General features: G+C 49.6%; 1 protein-coding gene across 1 annotated transcript; it reads right to left on the bottom strand.

Annotated features, from left to right (window-relative positions):
• Nucleotides 1-629: 629 nt before the first annotated feature.
• On the bottom strand, nt 630-1,088 carry LOC138259364 (octapeptide-repeat protein T2-like). The gene has a single exon (XM_069207045.1). The coding sequence runs from the start codon at nt 1,086-1,088 to the stop codon at nt 630-632; it is 459 nt and encodes a 152-aa protein (XP_069063146.1).
• Between the last annotated feature and the right edge of the window lie 19,509 nt (nt 1,089-20,597).

The following is a 20,597-nucleotide window of genomic DNA, read 5'->3' as shown; positions in this document are numbered from 1 at the left end:
CCGGTGTCAGCAGGAGCGGCGTCATCGGGAATGCCCAGGCTGCGGTGTGAGCAGGCAATGCTGGAGTGCAGGCCCACAGGTCGTCTGATGACAGCGTCAGGGAGACCAGGGTCGCGGTGCGAAGCGGGCAATGCGACTCCGTGTGGCATCGGCAGGTCACGGTGCAGGCCAGCGGTGTTGTTGGCGGCGTCGCAGTGGTTTCTTCTCTTGAACAGCACAAACACACACCGTTCCCAGTGCTGCAGGTCGAGGAAACTGAAGTCTGGTGTCCCTGAGACTTCCAACAGGAGGCAAGCTCTACTCCAAGCCCTTGGAGAATTTTCTTAAGCAGGACACACAGCAAAGTTCACCCTTTGCACTCTTTTCAGGCAGAAGCAGCAACTGCAGGCCAGTCCAGCAAAGCGACACAGTGAAAGGACAGTACTCCTCTTTCAGTTCTTCAGCTCTTCTCCTGGGCAGAGGTTCCTCTTGGTTCCAGAAAGATTCTATAAGTCCGGGGTTTTGGGTCTTCTTCTTATACCCAGTTCTGCCTTTGAAGTTTGCAAACTTCAAAGCAAAGTCTCGGGTAGGTCGCTTCCCCGCCGCTGCAGCTCCACCTGCCCAGGCCCCTGCCACTGGTCTGGTAAGTCCTACGTTCTTTTGTTCTGCTCCGCTCTCGTCCTTCTCCTTTCTCGCTCCTTCCCCCTTTTGCCTCTCCTGTTGTGCTCTGTTCTTCTCCTTTGTCTCTCCTGTTGTGACTCCGTTTTTCTCCTCTGCCTTTCCTGTTGTGACTCCGCTTTGTTTTTCTCCTCTGCCTCTCCTGTTGTGACTCCGCTTTCTCCTCTGCCTTTCCTGTTGTGACTCTGCTTTGTTTTTCTCCTCTGCCTCTTCTGTTGTGACTCCGCTTTCTCCTCTGCCTTTCCTGTTCTGACTCCGCTTTTCTCCTTTACCCCTCCTGCTGCGCTTTCTCTCCTTTGCCTCTCCTGTTGCGCTTTCTTTTTTCTTTTTTCCCTCCCGTTCCGCTCTCCAGACGCTTCCCTGCCCCCGCTCTCCCGCCTCCCGCTTTCCCACTGCTTCTTCCTGTGCGGCCCCGCCCCCCCTGCTTCCATTCGCTACTCTCCCTCCCACCTCCCAGCTGACCCCCCTCCCCCCCTTCCCTCTTACGGCGGCCGCTGTGCGGCCGCGTGCAGCGCCAGAACCCCTGGCCCCCAGCGCTCCCAAAAAACCCAGCTCAGATACGACGACGCCTCCCTCCACGCACTCAACCCCGGACGAACTACCACCTGCTACCAAGCCAGCCCCAAACGCACTCATGGACCCTTCGCCTGTCAAACCTGCAAGTATACCTTCCACCGCGCCTGCAATCCGTCCACCGGCCCACGCTCCAACAACCACCTCAAGTGCATCCTCCTCAACACACGCTCCGTCCACAAGCACGCCTATGGGACCTCTTGGACTCAACCGCACCTGACGTCGCCTTCATCACAGAAACCTGGATGAATGCCTCATCGGCTCCCGACATCGCCCTAGCCATCCCAGACGGCTACAAGATCGCCAGGAAAGACCACGCCAACCAAATCGGAGGAGGAATCGCCATCATCTACAAAAGCTCCATCAACGTCACCACCTCCACCGAAGACACCCTCCTCGCCGCCGAACACATGCACTTCCAGATCCACACCAACCCCAGGACCACCCTCAGAGGCACTCTCATCTACAGGCCCCCTGGCCCACGTGCCCTATTCAGGGAATCCATCACAGACTTCATCACCCCGCACGCCCTAGCCTCGCCTGACTACATCCTCCTCGGGGACCTGAACTTCCACCTGGAGAAGAACATCGACACCAACACTGCCACCTTGCTCGCCAACCTCGCCAACCTCGGACTCAAGCAACTGGTGAACACCCCCACCCACACCGCCGGCCACACGCTCGACCCCATCTTCTCCGCCAGCAACCACATATCCTTCAACCACTCCTCCGAGATACACTGGACCGACCACAGATGTGTCCATTTCACCTTCAGACGCAAGACCCACCACCTTCACACCCAACTAATCACCTGCAGACCCTGGAACAAAATCTCCACAGAACAGCTACTCTCCACTCTCAACCATAACAAACCTGCCATCACCCCCGACGCCAACAACGCAGCCCTCAGCCTCACACAGTGGATCACCAACTGCGCCGACAACCTCGCCCCCCACAGAAACCTCCCAAGACAGACCGACATCAGGAAACCTCCTTGGTTCACAGACGCCCTCAAAGAATCTAAGAAAACCTGCCGCATCCTCGAAAAAACCTGGCGCAAAGAACACACTGCAGAGAACATGTCAGCCCTCAAGATCGCCACCCGTGAACACCACCAGCTGATCCGCTCCACCAAAAGGGCATCTTTCAAAGAGAGACTGGACAAGAACACCCACAACAGCAAAGAACTCTTCAACATCATCAAAGAGCTCTCCAATCCCAACGCCAGCTCCAACACCATCACGCCCTCACAAGACCTCTGCAACTCCCTCGCTACTTTCTTCCATCGAAAGATCACCGACCTACACGACAGCTTCGGACCCCAGATCCCGCCGACCACCACTGAACTCACAGCCCCAACCATCACCCTCAACGCCTGGACCCTCTTCAGCTCCGAAGAAACTAGAACCACCATGAACACCATCCACTCCGGTACCCCATCGGACCCGTGCCCCCATCACATCTTCAACAAAGCCGACGCCATCATCGCCCCCTACCTCCAGAGCATCATCAACAGCTCGTTTGCTTCTGCCACCTTCCCCAAAAGCTGGAAACATGCGGAAGTCAACGCTCTCCTGAAAAAACCTACGGCGGACCCCAACGACCTGAAGAACTTCCGCCCCATCTCGCTACTCCCCTTCCCGGCCAAGGTCATCGAGAAGGCCGTCAACAAGCAACTGACCAACTTCCTCGGAGACAACAACTTGCTCGACCCCTCCAAGTCTGGCTTTCGGGCCAACCACAGCACGGAAACTGCCCTCATCGCAGTCAACGACGACATCAGAACCCTGATGGACAACGGAGAAACAACCGTCCTCACCCTCCTTGACCTCTCGGCTGCCTTCGACACCGTCTGCCACCGCACCCTAATAACCCGCCTCCGCTCCACTGGTATCCAAGGACAGGCCCTGAACTGGATCATCTTGTTCCTCTCGAACCAAAACCCAAAGAGTCTACCTCCCGCCCACCCGCTCAGAACCCACTGAGATCATCTGCGGCGTCCCACAAGGCTCCTCGCTCAGCCCTACTCTCTTCAATATCTGCATGAGCCCCCTCGCCAACATCGCTTGCAAACACAACATCAACATCATCTCCTACGCCGACGACACCCAGCTGATACTCTCCCTCACCAAAGACCCAGCCACCACCAAAGCCAACCTGCAGGATGGAATGAAAGACGTCGCACAATGGATGAAGCTCAGCCGCCTGAAACTGAACTCAGACAAGACGGAGGTCCTCATCCTCGGAAACTCCCCGTCCGCCTGGGATGACTCTTGGTGGCCCACGGCCCTGAGCACCGCACCAACCCCCTCAGACCACGCATGCAACCTCAGATTCATCCTGGACCCCCTTCTCACCATGACCAAGCAAGTCAACCGACCTACACGACAGCTTCGGACCCCAGATCCCGCCGACCACCACTGAACTCACAGCCCCAACCATCACCCTCAACGCCTGGACCCTCTTCAGCTCCGAAGAAACTAGAACCACCATGAACACCATCCACTCCGGTACCCCATCGGACCCGTGCCCCCATCACATCTTCAACAAAGCCGACGCCATCATCGCCCCCTACCTCCAGAGCATCATCAACAGCTCGTTTGCTTCTGCCACCTTCCCCAAAAGCTGGAAACATGCGGAAGTCAACGCTCTCCTGAAAAAACCTACGGCGGACCCCAACGACCTGAAGAACTTCCGCCCCATCTCGCTCCTCCCCTTCCCGGCCAAGGTCATCGAGAAGGCCGTCAACAAGCAACTGACCAACTTCCTCGGAGACAACAACTTGCTCGACCCCTCCAAGTCTGGCTTTCGGGCCAACCACAGCACGGAAACTGCCCTCATCGCAGTCAACGACGACATCAGAACCCTGATGGACAACGGAGAAACAACCGTCCTCACCCTCCTTGACCTCTCGGCTGCCTTCGACACCGTCTGCCACCGCACCCTAATAACCCGCCTCCGCTCCACTGGTATCCAAGGACAGGCCCTGAACTGGATCATCTTGTTCCTCTCGAACCAAACCCAAAGAGTCTACCTCCCGCCCACCCGCTCAGAACCCACTGAGATCATCTGCGGCGTCCCACAAGGCTCCTCGCTCAGCCCTACTCTCTTCAATATCTGCATGAGCCCCCTCGCCAACATCGCTTGCAAACACAACATCAACATCATCTCCTACGCCGACGACACCCAGCTGATACTCTCCCTCACCAAAGACCCAGCCACCACCAAAGCCAACCTGCAGGATGGAATGAAAGACGTCGCACAATGGATGAAGCTCAGCCGCCTGAAACTGAACTCAGACAAGACGGAGGTCCTCATCCTCGGAAACTCCCCGTCCGCCTGGGATGACTCTTGGTGGCCCACGGCCCTGAGCACCGCACCAACCCCCTCAGACCACGCATGCAACCTCAGATTCATCCTGGACCCCCTTCTCACCATGACCAAGCAAGTCAACGCCGTCTCGTCCTCTTGCTTCCAAACCCTTCGAATGCTCCGAAAGATCTTCTGCTGGATCCCGGCCGATACCAGAAAAACTGTTACCCACGCCCTTGTCACAAGCCGCCTGGACTACGGGAACACCCTATACGCAGGAACCACCGCAAAACTTCAGAAACGTCTTCAGCGCATACAAAACGCCTCTGCACGCCTCATCCTCGACGTACCACGCCACAGCCACATATCCGCCCACCTGAAACACCTGCACTGGCTCCCCGTCAACAAAAGGATCACCTTCAGGCTCCTCACCCACGCACACAAAGCCCTCCACAATAAGGGCCCCGAATACCTCAACAGTCGCCTCGCCTTCTACACCCCCACCCGTCAACTTCGCTCTACCAGCCTCGCTCTCGCCACCGTCCCTCGCATCCGCAGAACCACCGCTGGAGATAAATCCTTCTCCTACCTGGCAGCCAAGACATGGAACTCCCTTCCTGTCCACCTCAGGACTACCCAGGACCACCTCGCCTTCAGGAAGCGCCTCAAGACCTGGCTCTTCGAGCAGCAGTAACCCCCCCCCCAGCGCCTTGAGACCCTCACGGGTGAGTAGCGTGCTCTATAAATGCCTTGATTGATTGATTGAAGTCTCAAATGTTTGCAAGATCCTTCCTTGTCCAGGCCAGGCCCCAGACACTCACCAGGGGGGTCAAAGACGGCATTGTGTGAGGGCAGGCACAGTCCTTTCAGGTGTGAGTGACCACTCCTCCCCTCCCCTCCAGCACAGATGGCTAATCAAGATATTGCGGCTACACCCCAGCCCCCTTTGTGTCACTGACTAGAGGAGAGGTGTGAACAGCCCAACTGTCACACTGACCCAGATGGGGAATCCACAAACAGGCAGAGTCACAGAATGGGTTAAGCAAGAAAATGCCTACTTTCTAAAAGTGGCATTTTCAAACTAACAATCTAAAAACCAACTTCACTAAAACATGTATTTTTAAATTGTGAACTCAGAGACCCTCAACTCCACATTTTTTCTACTCTCAAAGAGAATCTGTGCTTTAAGGATATTTAAAGGCAGCCCCCACGTTAACCTATGACAGAGATAGGCCTTGCACAGTGAAAACCGAATTTGGAAGTATTTCACTGTCAGGGCGTATAAAACACACTAGTATATGTCCTACCTTAAACATACACTGCACCCTGCCCTTGGGGCTACCTAGGGCCTAACTTAGGGGTGCCTTACATGTAGTAAAAGGGAAGGTTGAGGCCTGGCAAGTGGGTCCTTATCCAGTCCCTGTACCCTTGAAAGGAAAAGCTGTTGCAAATTCAAGGAAATCGACTTTGGATGACTCTGGACCGACGCCGCTGCTGAATCCGGTGACGCTGCCTGCAACTGACTCCATGATCTTCGTTGGAACGTGACGACCTTCGCAGGCCTGACACCGCTGCAGTCCCGCCAAGGTCCGCGACTCCATGGAGGTCGCCACACCACGTCATGACCGACGCCGCTCGAAGTGTGCAGATTCAACGTTTTGCACAGGCCCCGCGATCCCCGACTTGCCCGTGGCCGGCGCCGTTGGTGTCGGATTGCGGGGAACGACTCTGTCACGATGCCGTGGTAACACCTCATCGAAGCATTTTGTGTTTCTAAGCGCTATTTTTTAATATAATTTTTTAAAATTCATAACTTGACTTGTGTATTGTGGATTTTTGTTGTTTTGGTCTTGTTTTGTTTAGATAAATATTTCCCATTTTGCTAAACCTGTGTGGTGTCATTTTGTAGTGTTTTCATTAAGTTACTGTGTGCATTGGTAACATACTTTACACCTAACACTCTGAAGTTAAGCCTACTGCTCTGCCAAGCTACCAAGGGGGTAAGCAGGGGTTAGCTGAGGGTGATTCTCTTTTACCCTGACTAGAGTGAGGGTCCTTGCTTGAACAGGGGGTAACTTGACTGTCAACCAAAGACCCCATTTCTAACAAGTACACTTTACACAGAGAGCATATGCACTTTAGTACTGATTAGCAGTGGTAAAGTGCACAGAGTCCTTTAGCCAACAAAAACAGGTCAGAAAAAAATAGGAGGAAGGAGGCAAAAAGACTGGGGATGAACTTGCAAAAAGGGCCATTTCCAACAATAACCTACTCAGAATAACGTATCAACAAGACAAGAAATGGGAACGCTCCCCACAAGCCCTACTACACTACTTCTAATGCTGGAGTACCCCTCAGGTAGACCTGCCACTTTGCCACTCCTGAAAACGAAAAATGTTGCCTTCAGGTTCCCACACCCACAGTCCATGGGCAAATTACTATGGATGAACTGGTCAGGGATCTTGGCCTTTGCTTTTCTGTCTCTCCCACTACTTCTGTACATGATCCGGAAGATGCTGCAGACATCCCTGTTACTTATTCTAGTGGCCCTGTACAGGGCCCAAACAGTCCTGGTACTCGACGTTCCTCGAGTTGTTAGTCAGCTCCCACAAGAAGCTCCCAACAGGGAACATGGAACCAAGTCAAGGTCATACACCTAAATACAATGAGACTCAATCCAGCGATCTGGTACCACAGGCCCTAGGGTTCGGCTGACTGCATCTCATGCAGGAATGCATGAACATGACATGGTTGCATATATGCAAACAGGGGAACACTCTTCCCTCTTTCGTATCCTAGTGATCATAACCTTAATGAAGGGCCTCAAGAGGCATCCCTTCCAGAGTTTCCTGTGCCCCTGTATTGAACCTCAATATGGTCTTTACCAGGCACATGAGTCTGCTCTTTGAGCCTTTGCTTCCTTGTGCTTTGCAATTCCTCTACTGGAAAGTAGCTTTCCTTTGTCGCCATAACCTTCCTCAGATGCATTAGGGGATTGCATGCCCTAACACTCCAAGAACCCTTCATTTAGGTTCACAAGAACAGGGTTGTTCCCAGATCTAACCCCAAATTCCTCCCTGAAGTAGTTTCCCCTTTGATACAGATGGATAGTCAAGTGCAAGCAAACCTGCTACCATAAAGCAAAAAGTCCCCTCACCTTTCATTGACCTAAGAGTATTCATAACAAGCTCCCATAAACCAGCATCCTTTGAGCATTTTCAGCATCCTTCGCCGACTGCATCAGGAACACTTGCATAGGAAAGCCCTACAACGGATAAAGGTGCCTAGCACTCACTGAGGACTGTTTCACCTACTGAGGTAACTGTCTTGGAGGACCTTGCTGGTCCCCCTTTTGGAGCTGGTCACCTAAAGTGACTCCAAGTGATCGCATTCCAACCAACTAAACTTTTTAGTGAAAAAGTTTCTAAGTGTCAAATTTGTTGAGTTTGCCAATGCCTGTTTGCAGTTGAGTGAAATGGTCTGATAGCATGTAAATTCTTTATCTCCCAAACCCTCAGGTGGATCTTTTTCATTGTGGTGTCTAAAAATACATAAAAATGCTATCCATTTTTAGGGTCTAGCGCAAATTGCTCAGTCCCCTGCTGTAATCTCTCTTTGGGCTTCTAACCACGCCCATGTCAAGTCAGTCACTTTAATTGGTTTGTGGATTTGCCTTTTAAAATCTGCTTGCTTTCATAAGTGAAAGGCATGCATACGTCATGCCTTTTCCGGTGTTTAGCCCTCCTTGAGCGCACCAACCAACTACTGAAAAAATACGAGGCTCGATGTTTTCCATCTGGTTTCTGGACTACTTTTTCTCTTTATTTCGCAACACGACCTCGCTGGGCAGTAGTCTAGCACTTTGCATGACATCAATCCTGTTACATAGGTAATTGCACTTTTGCCAGTTACATAGGTAATTGCACTTTTGCCGATAGGTTTCACTGTGAGCGAACTTTTAATTCCCTTTGTGTGTCTGCTTTGCGCTGATGGGGGCTGTCGGCTCGCTTATGTGAAACTTTTACTTTTCATTTTATATGGCAAGAAAAGTCTGGTTAGTTATGTGAAACTGTTTTACTTTAAATTTTCAATTTATGTGGCAAGAAAAGTCCGGTTAGGAGTTTACAATAGCTCTAACTCAAGCAAACGCGAGACCCATTGCATTGCAAATGCTTGTTATAAATTGGTGTCAGATTTCTTTGTCGTCTTGTGGATTTCTTCTTTAATTGTTTTGGTGCTGTTTGAATGCTTTACACTTGTTTCTTTGTGTAAGCCTTGCTGCTCAGAGCCACATCTACAAAGGGTTGTGCTGAAGGTTTGACAAACGAAACCTAAAGTGGGTTGGTAAGTGTAGAACACATTAATTTTGCTCAACCACACCATATAATACACCCCATTCACTCACATTATCACTTTAAACTTCCTTTCACAATACAATGGGACTGCACTACGTTCACTCGGCACTCCATATTTACTCTCACAGGCTGTGTAAAAAACAATTCAACATGGAGTCGGTGTTCATGTGCAGTGGAGGGTGAAGTCACGGTGCATCCTGAGACCCAAAAGCCTTCTTCATAGAAAAAGAACTTGCAAATGACTAAGGGGGTGATTCTGACTATGGCGGACGGCGGAGGCCGTCCGCCATAGTACCGCCGCCAAATGACCGCACCGCGGTCAAAAGACCGCGGCGGCCATTCAGACATTTCCTCTGGGCCGGCGGGCGCTCTCCAAAAGAGCGCCCGCCGGCCCAGAGGAAATGCCCCTGCAACGAGGACGCCGGCTCAGAATTGAGCCGGCGTAGTTGCAGGGGTGCGACGGGTGCAGTTGCACCCGTCGCGTATTTCAGTGTCTGCAAGGCAGACACTGAAATACTTTGCGGGGCCCTCTTACGGGGGCCCCTGCCGTGCCCATGCCATTGGCATGGGCACGGCAGGGGCCCCCAGGGGCCCCGCGGCACCCCCTACCGCCATCCTGTTCATGGCGGGTTTCCCGCCATGAACAGGATGGCGGTAGGGGCTGTCAGAATCCTCATGGCGGCGGAGCGTGCTCCGCCGCCATGAAGGATTCCCCCGAGCAGCGGTAAGTCGGCGGGAGCCCGCCGACTTGCCGCTTCTGACCGCGGCTGAACCGCCGCGGTCAGAATGCTCGTGGGAGCACCGCCAGCCTGTTGGCGGTGCTCCCGTGGTCGGTGGCCCTGGCGGCCACCGGCCGCCAGGGTCAGAATGACCCCCTAAGTCCAACGCTAAACGTCAGGTGTATGCAGAGCATGTGGATCAGCAGCACTACCCGCTACGATCAGATGCTTATAAGGTATTTTTTTTTTTTAAATATATTTTTATTACTAGTTCGCTGTTTACTTTTCAGTTACATTTATGGGACCGTATAATTCAAGTTATTCACAACATTTAAAAGGATACTTTACTCTGCATGCGTTCACAGATGTCTTATGTCGTGTTTTAATTCACATCTAGGTCTTTATCCGACTTCTGTTGCCTGTTAGTTCTGGGGTACTATATTTGTTTCCTTGAGTGTCTGGTTCCTTGTCCCTTGTTACCCATTTGTTTTATATGCTCACATAACAGCTTCAACTTTAACTTAACTATATACATACTTAATGGCTTTTGGTGTGTGGTTTTATTGTTAGGTAGTGAGGGTGCATCTCTGAGGGGATTATATCTAGGGGGACAGTCATCTGCTGTATGTGTTTTCCTATTGCTCCTTGTGGGTGATTGTACTCCACTTCGCTCTACACCTTGTGGTTTATTATAAGCTGTTAGTTTACTCTGCTAGCCATTTCATTGTTATACTTTCTCATCCTCCCCAGCGGCGTACCTGTGTTTTTCCCTTATCTCCTTACTGTATCTGTTTAGGTTTCCGTTTCTGTTGGAGCTATATTAGGATTTAATGGTTCTTCCTCTGTGCTATCCCAACCCAACAGTAGTTCTTCCCACCCTAGGGCCACGGGAGACTGTCGGATACCCTTTGCTTCTTCAGTTTTTAAGACCTGCAATTCCGCCCCGGCCCACCTCTTGACATCATTTTTCCATTCAACAAATGAGAGGGGGGTAGAAGCTTTCCAACCCCTCATAATTAATCTTTTGTAGAGGGCCAGGGCGAGATCCAGGAAGCTACTCCTAATCTTCCCTAGTTGGATGTCCGTCTTTAGGCCCCACAGACAGACATCGGGGGCAAACAGCAGTTCCATGTCATATAGTCTTGCCATGCTCTCCATCACTGCTCTCCAGCCCATTTGTAACACTGTGCATTTCCACATCATGTGGTCAAAGTCTGCCTCTCCCTCACCACATCTGGGGCATATCCTGGGGGTTCCCCCATATATTCGGAACAGTCGGTGAGGGGTAAGATAAGTTCTATGCAGGTAGTTATATTGGATATATTGCAGCCGGGTGTTACGCGATATCCTCCGGGGATATGCCAGTGCTCTGTTCCAGTCTGCCTCAGATAGTATATGTCCGATTGTATTCTCCCACTTCTCCCTGAGTGAGTGCAGGGGATCCAATGCAGCTTCTATCTGGGCTCGATATATTTTCATAATTAAGTGGGATTCTTCTCCCGAGGTCAGCAGGCGATGTAACACTCTGTGGGTCTCGGGCTCTGCATTAATCGTATCCCACTGGTCTTTCAGGGTGTGCACCAGCCTCCTGTACATCAAAAATTGACCCTGAGGGACCCCCTTCCCTACCAATTCGCCGAAACTCCGTAGTGTACCTTCCCCGAAGAACTCCCCCACCGTCAATACTCCCGCATCCCTCCATGGGCCCAATCCCCGGCCCACAGATCCGGTTCCCTTCGGTTCCACCAGCAATACCGAAATCGGTATCGCCGGGGAGTAGGGCGGACCAACTCCAGTCCTATTTGCGCATCTTTTCCAGCACATCTTCGCGGTGTTAGTCATTAGGTTGTCTCCAGAGGGGGACAGCTTCTTCTTTATCATACGTGCTATTATTCGGTCTATGTCCATCGAGCCGTGGGTGTTAATTAGGTCTAGTTGCCCCCTACCCACTATCCAGCCTGCCACCCACTGCAGTTGGGACGCCAAGTAATATGCCTCAAAGTCAGGAGCCCCTAATCCACCCGCTCGCATCGGTCTGCACATAGTTGTTAATGCTGTGCGTCTCCGGCCCTCATCCCATATCAACTCCCGAAGCAGTGTGTTTAATTCACGGAACCATGCAGGGGGGACCCACAATAGTAGGTTAGCAAAAAAGTAGAGGAGGCGGGGCAGCATCACCATCCTAGACAATGCCACTCTGGCCATTGTTGTTAGTTTCAGCGATCTCCAAAACCCAACTGAGGCGCGCAGGGATCGGATCGCCCCGCCCAGGTTGGCGTCTCGAAGGTCGGCCAGCTCATGAAATATTTGGATCCCTAGATATTTGAAAGTCCGCGGGCCCAGTTCATATCTTCCGGACATGTTTCAGGGCGCACGATGTTTGGTAGTATGGGGAAGACAAATGTTTTGCCGCGGTTAAGATGAAGTCCCGACAATTCCCCATAGCTCTCCAGGATCTTTAAAACCCACGGGAGGCCACTGGTACCGTCTCTCAAATACACCAGAATATCGTCCGCGTATAGGGAGATAATATGCTCGCTAGGACCCCAGTGAATTCCTCTACCGACTCCCTCCTGTCGCATTTGGGCCGCCAGAGGTTCAATTGCCAGGGCAAATAGCAGCGGTGATAAAGGGCATCCCTGTCTGGTTCCTCGATACACCGGATATGTGTCGGATATCGTTCTGCCCGTCTTCACCCTAGCCATTGGGGAGGAGTACAGTAGGTCCACCCACCTCACCCAGCTCTCACCTAGTCCCATCTTTAACATCACAGCCCTAAGGTAGTCCCACCTGATCGAGTCAAAGGCCTTTTTGAAGTCCACTGCTAATAAAACCCCTGTCGGAGGTTTTTCTGTTGCTGGCATGTGTATGATGGCAAAGACCCTCCTCAGGTTCAACGACGTGCTGCGACCAGGGACGAAACCATTCTGGTCTGTGGGCACCAGTGTGGTCATTAGGGGGATCAGTCTGTTAGCCATGATCTTACTGAGGATCTTAAAGTCACTATTCAGCATTGACAACGGGCGGAAGTCAGTCACTGGCGCTTCCCTGTTTTTTGTTTTAGGCAGCGGTATCACCAAAGCCTCACGTAATGTGCCCGGCAGCTCTCCTTGGTGTAATGCCTCCGCGTATACCTCGGCCAGCTGGGGCACTAACAATGTCCTATATTTTTTGTAAAAGTCCATTGGGAGGCCATCGGTACCGGGAGTCTTTCCAGGAGCTAACTGCAATATAGCCTCACTTATCTCCTCCACCGTTACCGGTCCCCCCAGACTTTCCCTCCCTGTTTGGTCCAGGGTTGGGAGAGCGATTCGCTGTAGGGAGTCTCGGAAGGCCTCCACCCCCAGGTCGTGGGGTTTCCTATACAAGTGCATGTAGTATCCCTTAAAAGCTTCGTTGATTGGGCCTGGGCTTCGCCTGCATATTCCCTTTTTGTCCTGTACACCTGTTATGGGTTCTCCCCCTCCGCTTGGGCTTACCAGCCAAGCTAGAAGCCTTCCCGATCTACCCTCCTCTGACTGCACTGATGCCAGGTATTTTTGTGTGTTGTGGCACCTAAGTTGTGCCTCGATCCGGGAATGCTCTCTACGGGCCCGCTTATATTCCTCATTCTCTTGGGCTCTAATATCTTGTCTCAATTCCCATTCATGTACTTTCTTCTCTAAAGAGGTCAATTCCCTTTCAAGTGTACGTTTCACCCCCACTGATTGACCCAGGCAGAATCCTCTCGTTACCACCTTAAGCGTTTCCCATTCTGTGGCTCTGGATGCAGCGGATCCACTGTTAATTTTGATATGTTCTGTCAAGTGGCATCGAAGGGCCTCTCGGTACGGCTGATCCTCCAACGCAGTGGGAGATAGTCTCCACAATGGAATTGGGGGTCTGTCCTCTTTAATACTCAGTGTAATCAGCAAGGGGTTATGGTCTGATAGTGTGCGGCCAAGATACTCTGGCCCATATTTATACTTTTTGACGCTAAACTGCGCTAACGCAGTTTAGCGTCAAAAAATTTAGCGCCGTCTAACGCCATTCTGAAGCGCCATGCGGGCGCCGTATTTATGGAATGGCGTTAGCCGGCGCAAGCAGACCGGCGCTGCCTGGTGTGCGTGGAAAAAAACCACGTAGACCAGGCAGCGCCGGCGTTGGGCAAAAATGACGTTAGGGCGTCTTAAAATGGGGCAAGTCAGGTTGAGGCAAAAAAATCGCCTCAACCCGATTTGCGCCATTTTTTTACGACGCCCAGACGCCATTTCATGACTCCTGTCTTAGTAAAGACAGGAGTCATGCCCCCTTGCCCAATAGCCATGCCCAGGGGACTTGTGTCCCCTGGGCATGGTCATTGGGCATAGTGGCATGTAGGGGGGCACAAATAAGGCCCCCCTATGCCACCCAAAAAAAATTAAAAAATATAAAAAATTATACTTACCTGAACTTACCTGAATGTCCCTGGGGTGGGTCCCTCCATCCTTGGGTGTCCTCCTGGGGTGGGCAGGGGTGGCAGGGGGGGGTCCCTGGGGGCAGGGGAGGGCACCTGTGGGCTCATTTTGAGCCCACAGGCCCCTTAACGCCTACCCTGACCCAGGCGTTAAATAGTGGCGCAAATGCGGGGTTTTTTGACCCGCCAACTCCCGGCGTGATTTTTGCCCGGGAGTATAAATACGACGCATTTGCGTCGCCGTCATTTTTTTAGACGGGAACGCCTTCCTTGCATCTCATTAACGCAAGGAAGGCGTTCACGCAAAAAAATGACGCTATTTGCCAATACTTTGGCGCTAGACGCGTCTAACGCCAAAGTATAAATATGGCGTTAGTTTTGCGCCGAATTAGCGTTGAAAAAAACGACGCAAATTCGGCGCAAACGGAGTATAAATACGGGCCTCTGAGTGGGTTACATAACGCGTAAGTCCCGCAGTGCATGTCATTCTGTCAATTCTAGTGTGCAGCCTGTGAAGGCCTGAATAATAAGAGTAGTCACTGTCTGTTGGATGTTGTTCCCGCCAGACATCCACTAACCCCCAGGAGTCCAGCCATTCACAGAGCTTTTTGGCTATTCTAGTGGACCCTGCGCCCTGCAGTGGCGGGGTTGATCTGTCCATGGTGATGTCCAACACTGCATTAAAGTCCCCTCCCACTATTAATTCTCCTGTGCTTTGGCGGGTGAGGTGACTAGACAATTTGGTCAGGAAAGGGACTTGGTCCTGATTGGGAGCATAAATACAACTCATAACAACTGAGATACCGTGTAGTCTCCCTTCTATCACCACAAATCTGCCCTCTTGATCTATGTCGGTTGAGTCTATTATCAGTGGGACCCCAGCTCTGACCCATATCAATGCTCCCCTTGCATATGCTGAATACTCTGTGGCAACCACCTGCCCCCTCCATCTGCGTCTCAGTTTCTCAACCTCTCCGGCTATTAAGTGGGTCTTTTGTAGCATTGCCACCTGCACCCCTCGTCTCTTCAAGTAGGTGAGGATTCTGTGTCTTTTGGTCGGAGTGCTCATCCCCCTGACATTCCATGTTAAAAGATTATAGTTTGCCATGTTAATAGATTAATTTGATAATAGCGTCCCTGGCGCCCCCAGAGTACAACTCTATTCCTACCCATGTTCAGATCTTTACTGTTATCATATATCGCCACCCACTTAGCCAAGTTAATTAATAACTGCAAAACCCAACTCCCCCACCCCAGGGCGCCTACTAACCTGCAGGTAGCCCAGAAAATCACGCAACAGTGCAACTTATTTAAACATATAGCTACAGTTCTCGCCAGGCTAGCTTAGACCAGCGAGTTACTGGTTCGGGGGGCGGTCAGGTCCGGAGGGGCCTCATATTCTTCTGTTGTGTCGCATCGCCAGGTCAGCTCTTGCAATGTTTATCCAAGCTCATCAGCAGACCGCGGCGTTACCCTGGGAGCAAGTGTCGAGCAGGTCGAGTCTCCAGCCGAAGACACCATTGTACCGTCTGAATCCTCTCCTGAGCCCTCCGGGGGGGAAGCTCCACCACTAACTCTGGCTGCCGCCTCCAGAGCCGCCCTCTTATCTTTTTCCTTTTGTGTTTGTGTTGGCGCCAGCTTCGATCGGATCCCGGGTTTTCGCGCCCTTGGAGCTCGGTGGGCCCTGCCCGCAGTCGTGTTTTCCCCATTGGGTCGCCCCACTTGAAGCCCTTGTTTCTCAAGCCATTCCCATGCTTCCTTCGGTGTTTGGAGGAAAGTGGTTTTCCCCTCCAGTATCACTCTCAGTCTGGCCGGGTATAGCAATGAATAATGAATCCCTTCGTCTCTGAGGGCCCTTTTGACTGCTAGGAATGAGGTTCGCTTGTTCTGAACATCCAAAGTGTAGTCCGGGTATAGCGTCACCTCCCCATTCGCTACCTTAAACGGGCCCATCTCTCTGGCCTTCTGTATGAGAGTGTCTCTGTCTTTGTAGTGCAGTAATTTGGCAATTACCACACGAGGAGGCCTACCGGGGGCGAGAGGCGTCGACGGCATTCGGTGCGCTCGCTCCAGCGTGTAAAAGGGCGTCAGGCTTCCAGGCGCCACCGTTGTACTAAACCAATTCTCCAAGAAGTCCACTATGTTAGCTCCCTCGACTCCTTCTGGAAGGCCCACCACGCGCACGTTGTTCCTTCTGTTTCTGCCCTCCGCGTTCACTGCCCTTCGTTCTAGTTGTGTTACTCTAGCAGCCAGGGAAGTCACCTCAGCTGCTAGATCCTTCTGCTTCGGTTCAACTATTGCCAACGTGGATTCCGTTTCCTTGACTCTGTCCGCCAGTTTGTGGTGTTCTGCTCTTAGGAGGCCTACTTCAACTGCTACTTGGCTGATTTCGTGTTGTAGTGTTGTCTTTGTGTCTTCAATCGCCCCCAGTATTCTGTCCAGGGTTTCCTGTACGTTAGTTTGTGGGCTGGACTGCTCTTCCATTTCTTTGCGTGCTGGAGGGGGCGCCATGTCCATGACCTTCTTCTTGTGACGGACTCTGGGGGGCATCGGCTAAGCTGCGTGGGGAAGATCGTACCCCCAAGGCGTAGGTCCGAGTCTCTTCACTGGCCCTCTTTCCACTGTGATCTTGTGCGGTGGCAGGCACAGACCCGGTCCCGGTCTCCGGATGGGCATCAGAGAGGGCCTGTTTGTCCACCCCTTCTGTACTTTGTTGGGCTCTGTTTTCACATAGGGCCACTCGCTCTCTCTGCTTAGAATGGCGTCTATTTTCTTTATTATTTTCTTTTTTTTTCCTTTTTGGATCTTGCCACTTCTCTATTACCCTTTTTTTTTCTTTTTTTTTTTTTTCTTTTTCCCCTTCGGCAGAGTTCTTCCACGTTTATTTTTTATTTTTATTTATTATTTATTAATTTTTTTTTTCTTTCCTTTTCCCCGGTGATTTACTTGCCCTCGGGGTGGTGTCTCATTGGGGGGCCTCCTGCCCTCAGTGCCGTCTCTGCACTCCCGTGGGAGCGTCCCCCAAGCTCCGGTCGTCCTCTCAGCAGTATAACAGCTCAGAGCCTCCTCCTCCAGAGGCTTCCATTACACGCAGCTTCACCCAAGACCGGGCGCGGCCCAGCCCCGCCTTCACTTCCCCCCCAAGGGGGCTCCCGGCTCCCGGTCCTCCGCACCGGGGCCTCACCAGGCGGTATCACCTCACCGGTCCGGCCGGTCGCGTTCACTCGGCCGCAGCGCTCGGTCCTACCCGAGGCCCCGGCTCACCGCGGGGGAAGGGCCGCAGGTCTGCTCTGGAGCCAGCGAGCCGACCCCGCTCTCCCGCTCGTCCCGGACCAAAATCGGGGAACCCAGCCGCATCCAGGCTCCGCTCCTGGATCTTTAGTAGTCTTTTGGCGCTGACCCGCCCGGAGATGGCACGCTTACAAGTATAAGTTAAAGCGGCCCCTCCGGAGCGAGGAGATTAAGCGTGCGCCATCTCCTGCAGTTGGCCACGCCCTGATGCTTATAAGGTACGTCACATTTTCCTTCTAATATACCAATCATCTTCTAAGAGTCGGTAAAGTTTTACTGACTCCTAAAATGTGCTTAGACATGGATACCAATTTGGTGTTTGCAAGCGTTGTATTTTGGGCATATTCTTCCAAATTCTCACAGGCTGTTCACAGAGGTAACTTCCACTTGTGAGTAATTTACATGTGCAATTTACGCTTTCACTTGTGAGTAACTTTACTACATAGGGATATTCACAAAATCTAATTCAAAAGTTACTCAAAAGTGTAGAGTTACATGTTTCCACCCAGTGAACAAGGGTGTGAAGCCAAATTTACAAGTGTAAGTTACTACTGCCATAAGGAAACTGGAGTAATTCCAGTACCATCCATGGCCAACCAATGGTACTACAACACCCTTGCATAGCAAATAATGGAAGTAGGAACTTAAAATAAAACGCCATAGAGAATAATGTTAAATTTAGTTCAATTATTTGAAGTAGTTAAAAATATATATAAATATAGGTTAATGTAAAAAAATCTAAAAAATAAACATATTTAATTATAAAATAATTTACCAACTTTTTAAATGTATAAATTATTGTAACAGTCATTCATATTAAAATAATAAATTATTTTTAATCCTTTCTACACATCACTTTCAATAATTATTGTGCATAATAAAATGTTTACTTTAGTTTGGAATTTATTTCTTAATTCAAACTTCAAAATAATAATGATATTTATTATATTTAAATTAATGAAATAATTATTTCAAAATTAAGTTAATAGTGCTATAGATTGTTTTTTATTTTGTGCTACATTAATAATAAATATAGAAAATCAATTTATAATATTATTTAACATACAAATATCCTTACTAATTTATTATAAAGTTTATTAGACTTGTTAAACTTTCCATATACTTTATCATAGTAAGAACTCCACTTCGACCGTGGAGTCTCCCTATGGTAAAGTGTAGGGTAAAGTAAAAAAGTGCATTTAAATAAGAAAAATAGTAAAAATATTTTTATCCTAAATATTACTATAAATTAAATGTATATATTTATTGAATTAATTTTTAATTACTTTTTAATTTAAATACATTAAATATCTATATCTATTTATCTACCTTGAAGAAAAAGAAGCCTATATATGTATAAATATAATAATTAATGCATGAAGCTTCACCTCCCCATTTGTAGTGATGAAGTAATGCAAGTCTACACCTGGGTTTAAATCTCCACTTGGAAATGGTGATTAGCTAGCAAAAAAGTGAAGACCTACATCTAGTTATAGAAGTAGATCTACAGATGAGCAGAAATATATGTATATTTACATTTGTGAACTGGCCTCTTGATTTTTCATTTATTGTCAGCCTGACTCAAAAATATTCTTCCACACCTACATAGATGTGCAAATAAGGCAATTTGTGACTTAATTCCATATCCTGATTCAGAATCATAGTCATAAAGTGAATCATTGTACATTTATTGTTGAACAGGTGCACATTTGGCCATTCTGCAGAAGTAGGTGAACACCCACAAACTTGTGAATTTGTGAGTATGGAGGCAGCACCCGGGAAAACACATGCAAGTATATGAATGTATCACAACTAGAAGAGAGGAAGTACAATTAGAGGAGTCTGAGAGGAGGCAGTGGACTCGTAAAGATGTGTTTCAAGAAGATGCTGTACCTACTGGACAGGTAGGTAGTGTACATTAAAATAGCTCACTAAACAATGTGAACCATCTCTGGTCGCTGTATTCAGATCCACAAGACTAAACCAGGTGGTTTCCTCAAGAGTCAAAGGGAAAAATCACAGGTTTTCAGAAAGCATCTGCACACTTTATGGTCCAGTTTGGTAGCTACATCAAGAGGGAGAGCCTTCCAAAGATGGTGCCTTTTGACTGAGAACAGTCATCCTCCTTTGGATCAAGACTGGACAGAGATTTGTTTTTACAACAATAATATTGCTCTAATGTTGAAACCATGTTTTAAAATGGGGAGAGAAGCTCTTTACTGTGATGGGGTAAGCCCTTGTATCGAGTTCTCAATTGTACTGTTTAACTGAATCATGCATCCTTTTTTCTCTATCTGTATTTGAAATTAAATTAACAGCTGTGTTTTTATGTCATCATCAACAAATGCGAAAGGTGAAATTGATGTCAGGCCTTGCAACTGTTAAGAAACACATTATACCCCTTGACAAGGTATTCCTAGAAAATTAGTGAACAGTTACTTTACGTGAGACTTTTCAGGGGTCCCACATCAGAAGCTGACGGCCCGCTGTAAAAGGAGTGTGGATGGTGGAACATAAAGTTATCTTTGCTTTCTATACAAACCACACTAACCAAGCATATATGCTTATACACACAAATTCACAAGTTATGCAGGTGTTTCAAGGGTACACAGGATGTGTCATTACCAAGAGACATAGCTCACTTAAACATATTTATTCAGTGTCCACATGCACAGCTGGATTGATTGACAGAGAGGCATTCCAAGCTGCTGTGGAGGTGCCAAACAGCCATTCCCTTTGATTCCCATAAAATAACAGCCACAAATAATGGGATCTAGATTGAGATCATTGTGTTTCTTCCTTTTCCAAAAAAAATTTTTTTTTTACCAGCAGATGCACTAATATTGCTTCTTCTGCGGGCCGATGAATGCCCACTGAGTTGGGCAACACTTCTGTTTTGTGGCTTTGAATTTCCATAGATAATGTCCAAGCATGGAATGATAAGATTTAGGTTGAACATTTGTGTGGAACAAGATTCACTTTGGGTGCAAGAAAGGACTGACTTTCAGGTTAAAGACCACTCATTGAGTTCTCGGACATTTAGGTGGGGGGAAGTGGATGGAATCTGAAGGCATAGAGAGGAGACACAGTGAGAATCACGTGGGGGGAGGCTGTCTCCATTAACTCTTCCAAGTCAAGTCTGCTTTAGATTCTGCAGAGATCAACACAAGGAGTGTTGCTACCACGCACCTGTGGTCGCAGATGAGGCAAACTGAAAATGAATTATTTTGGGAATATGGCAGTGCCCACGCTGTA

This window comes from Pleurodeles waltl, chromosome 2_1 (assembly GCF_031143425.1).
Source record: "Pleurodeles waltl isolate 20211129_DDA chromosome 2_1, aPleWal1.hap1.20221129, whole genome shotgun sequence".
Taxonomy (NCBI): domain Eukaryota; kingdom Metazoa; phylum Chordata; class Amphibia; order Caudata; family Salamandridae; genus Pleurodeles; species Pleurodeles waltl.
The sequence above is the reverse complement of the archived record's forward strand: the minus strand, read 5'-3'. Positions and strand labels throughout refer to the sequence as shown.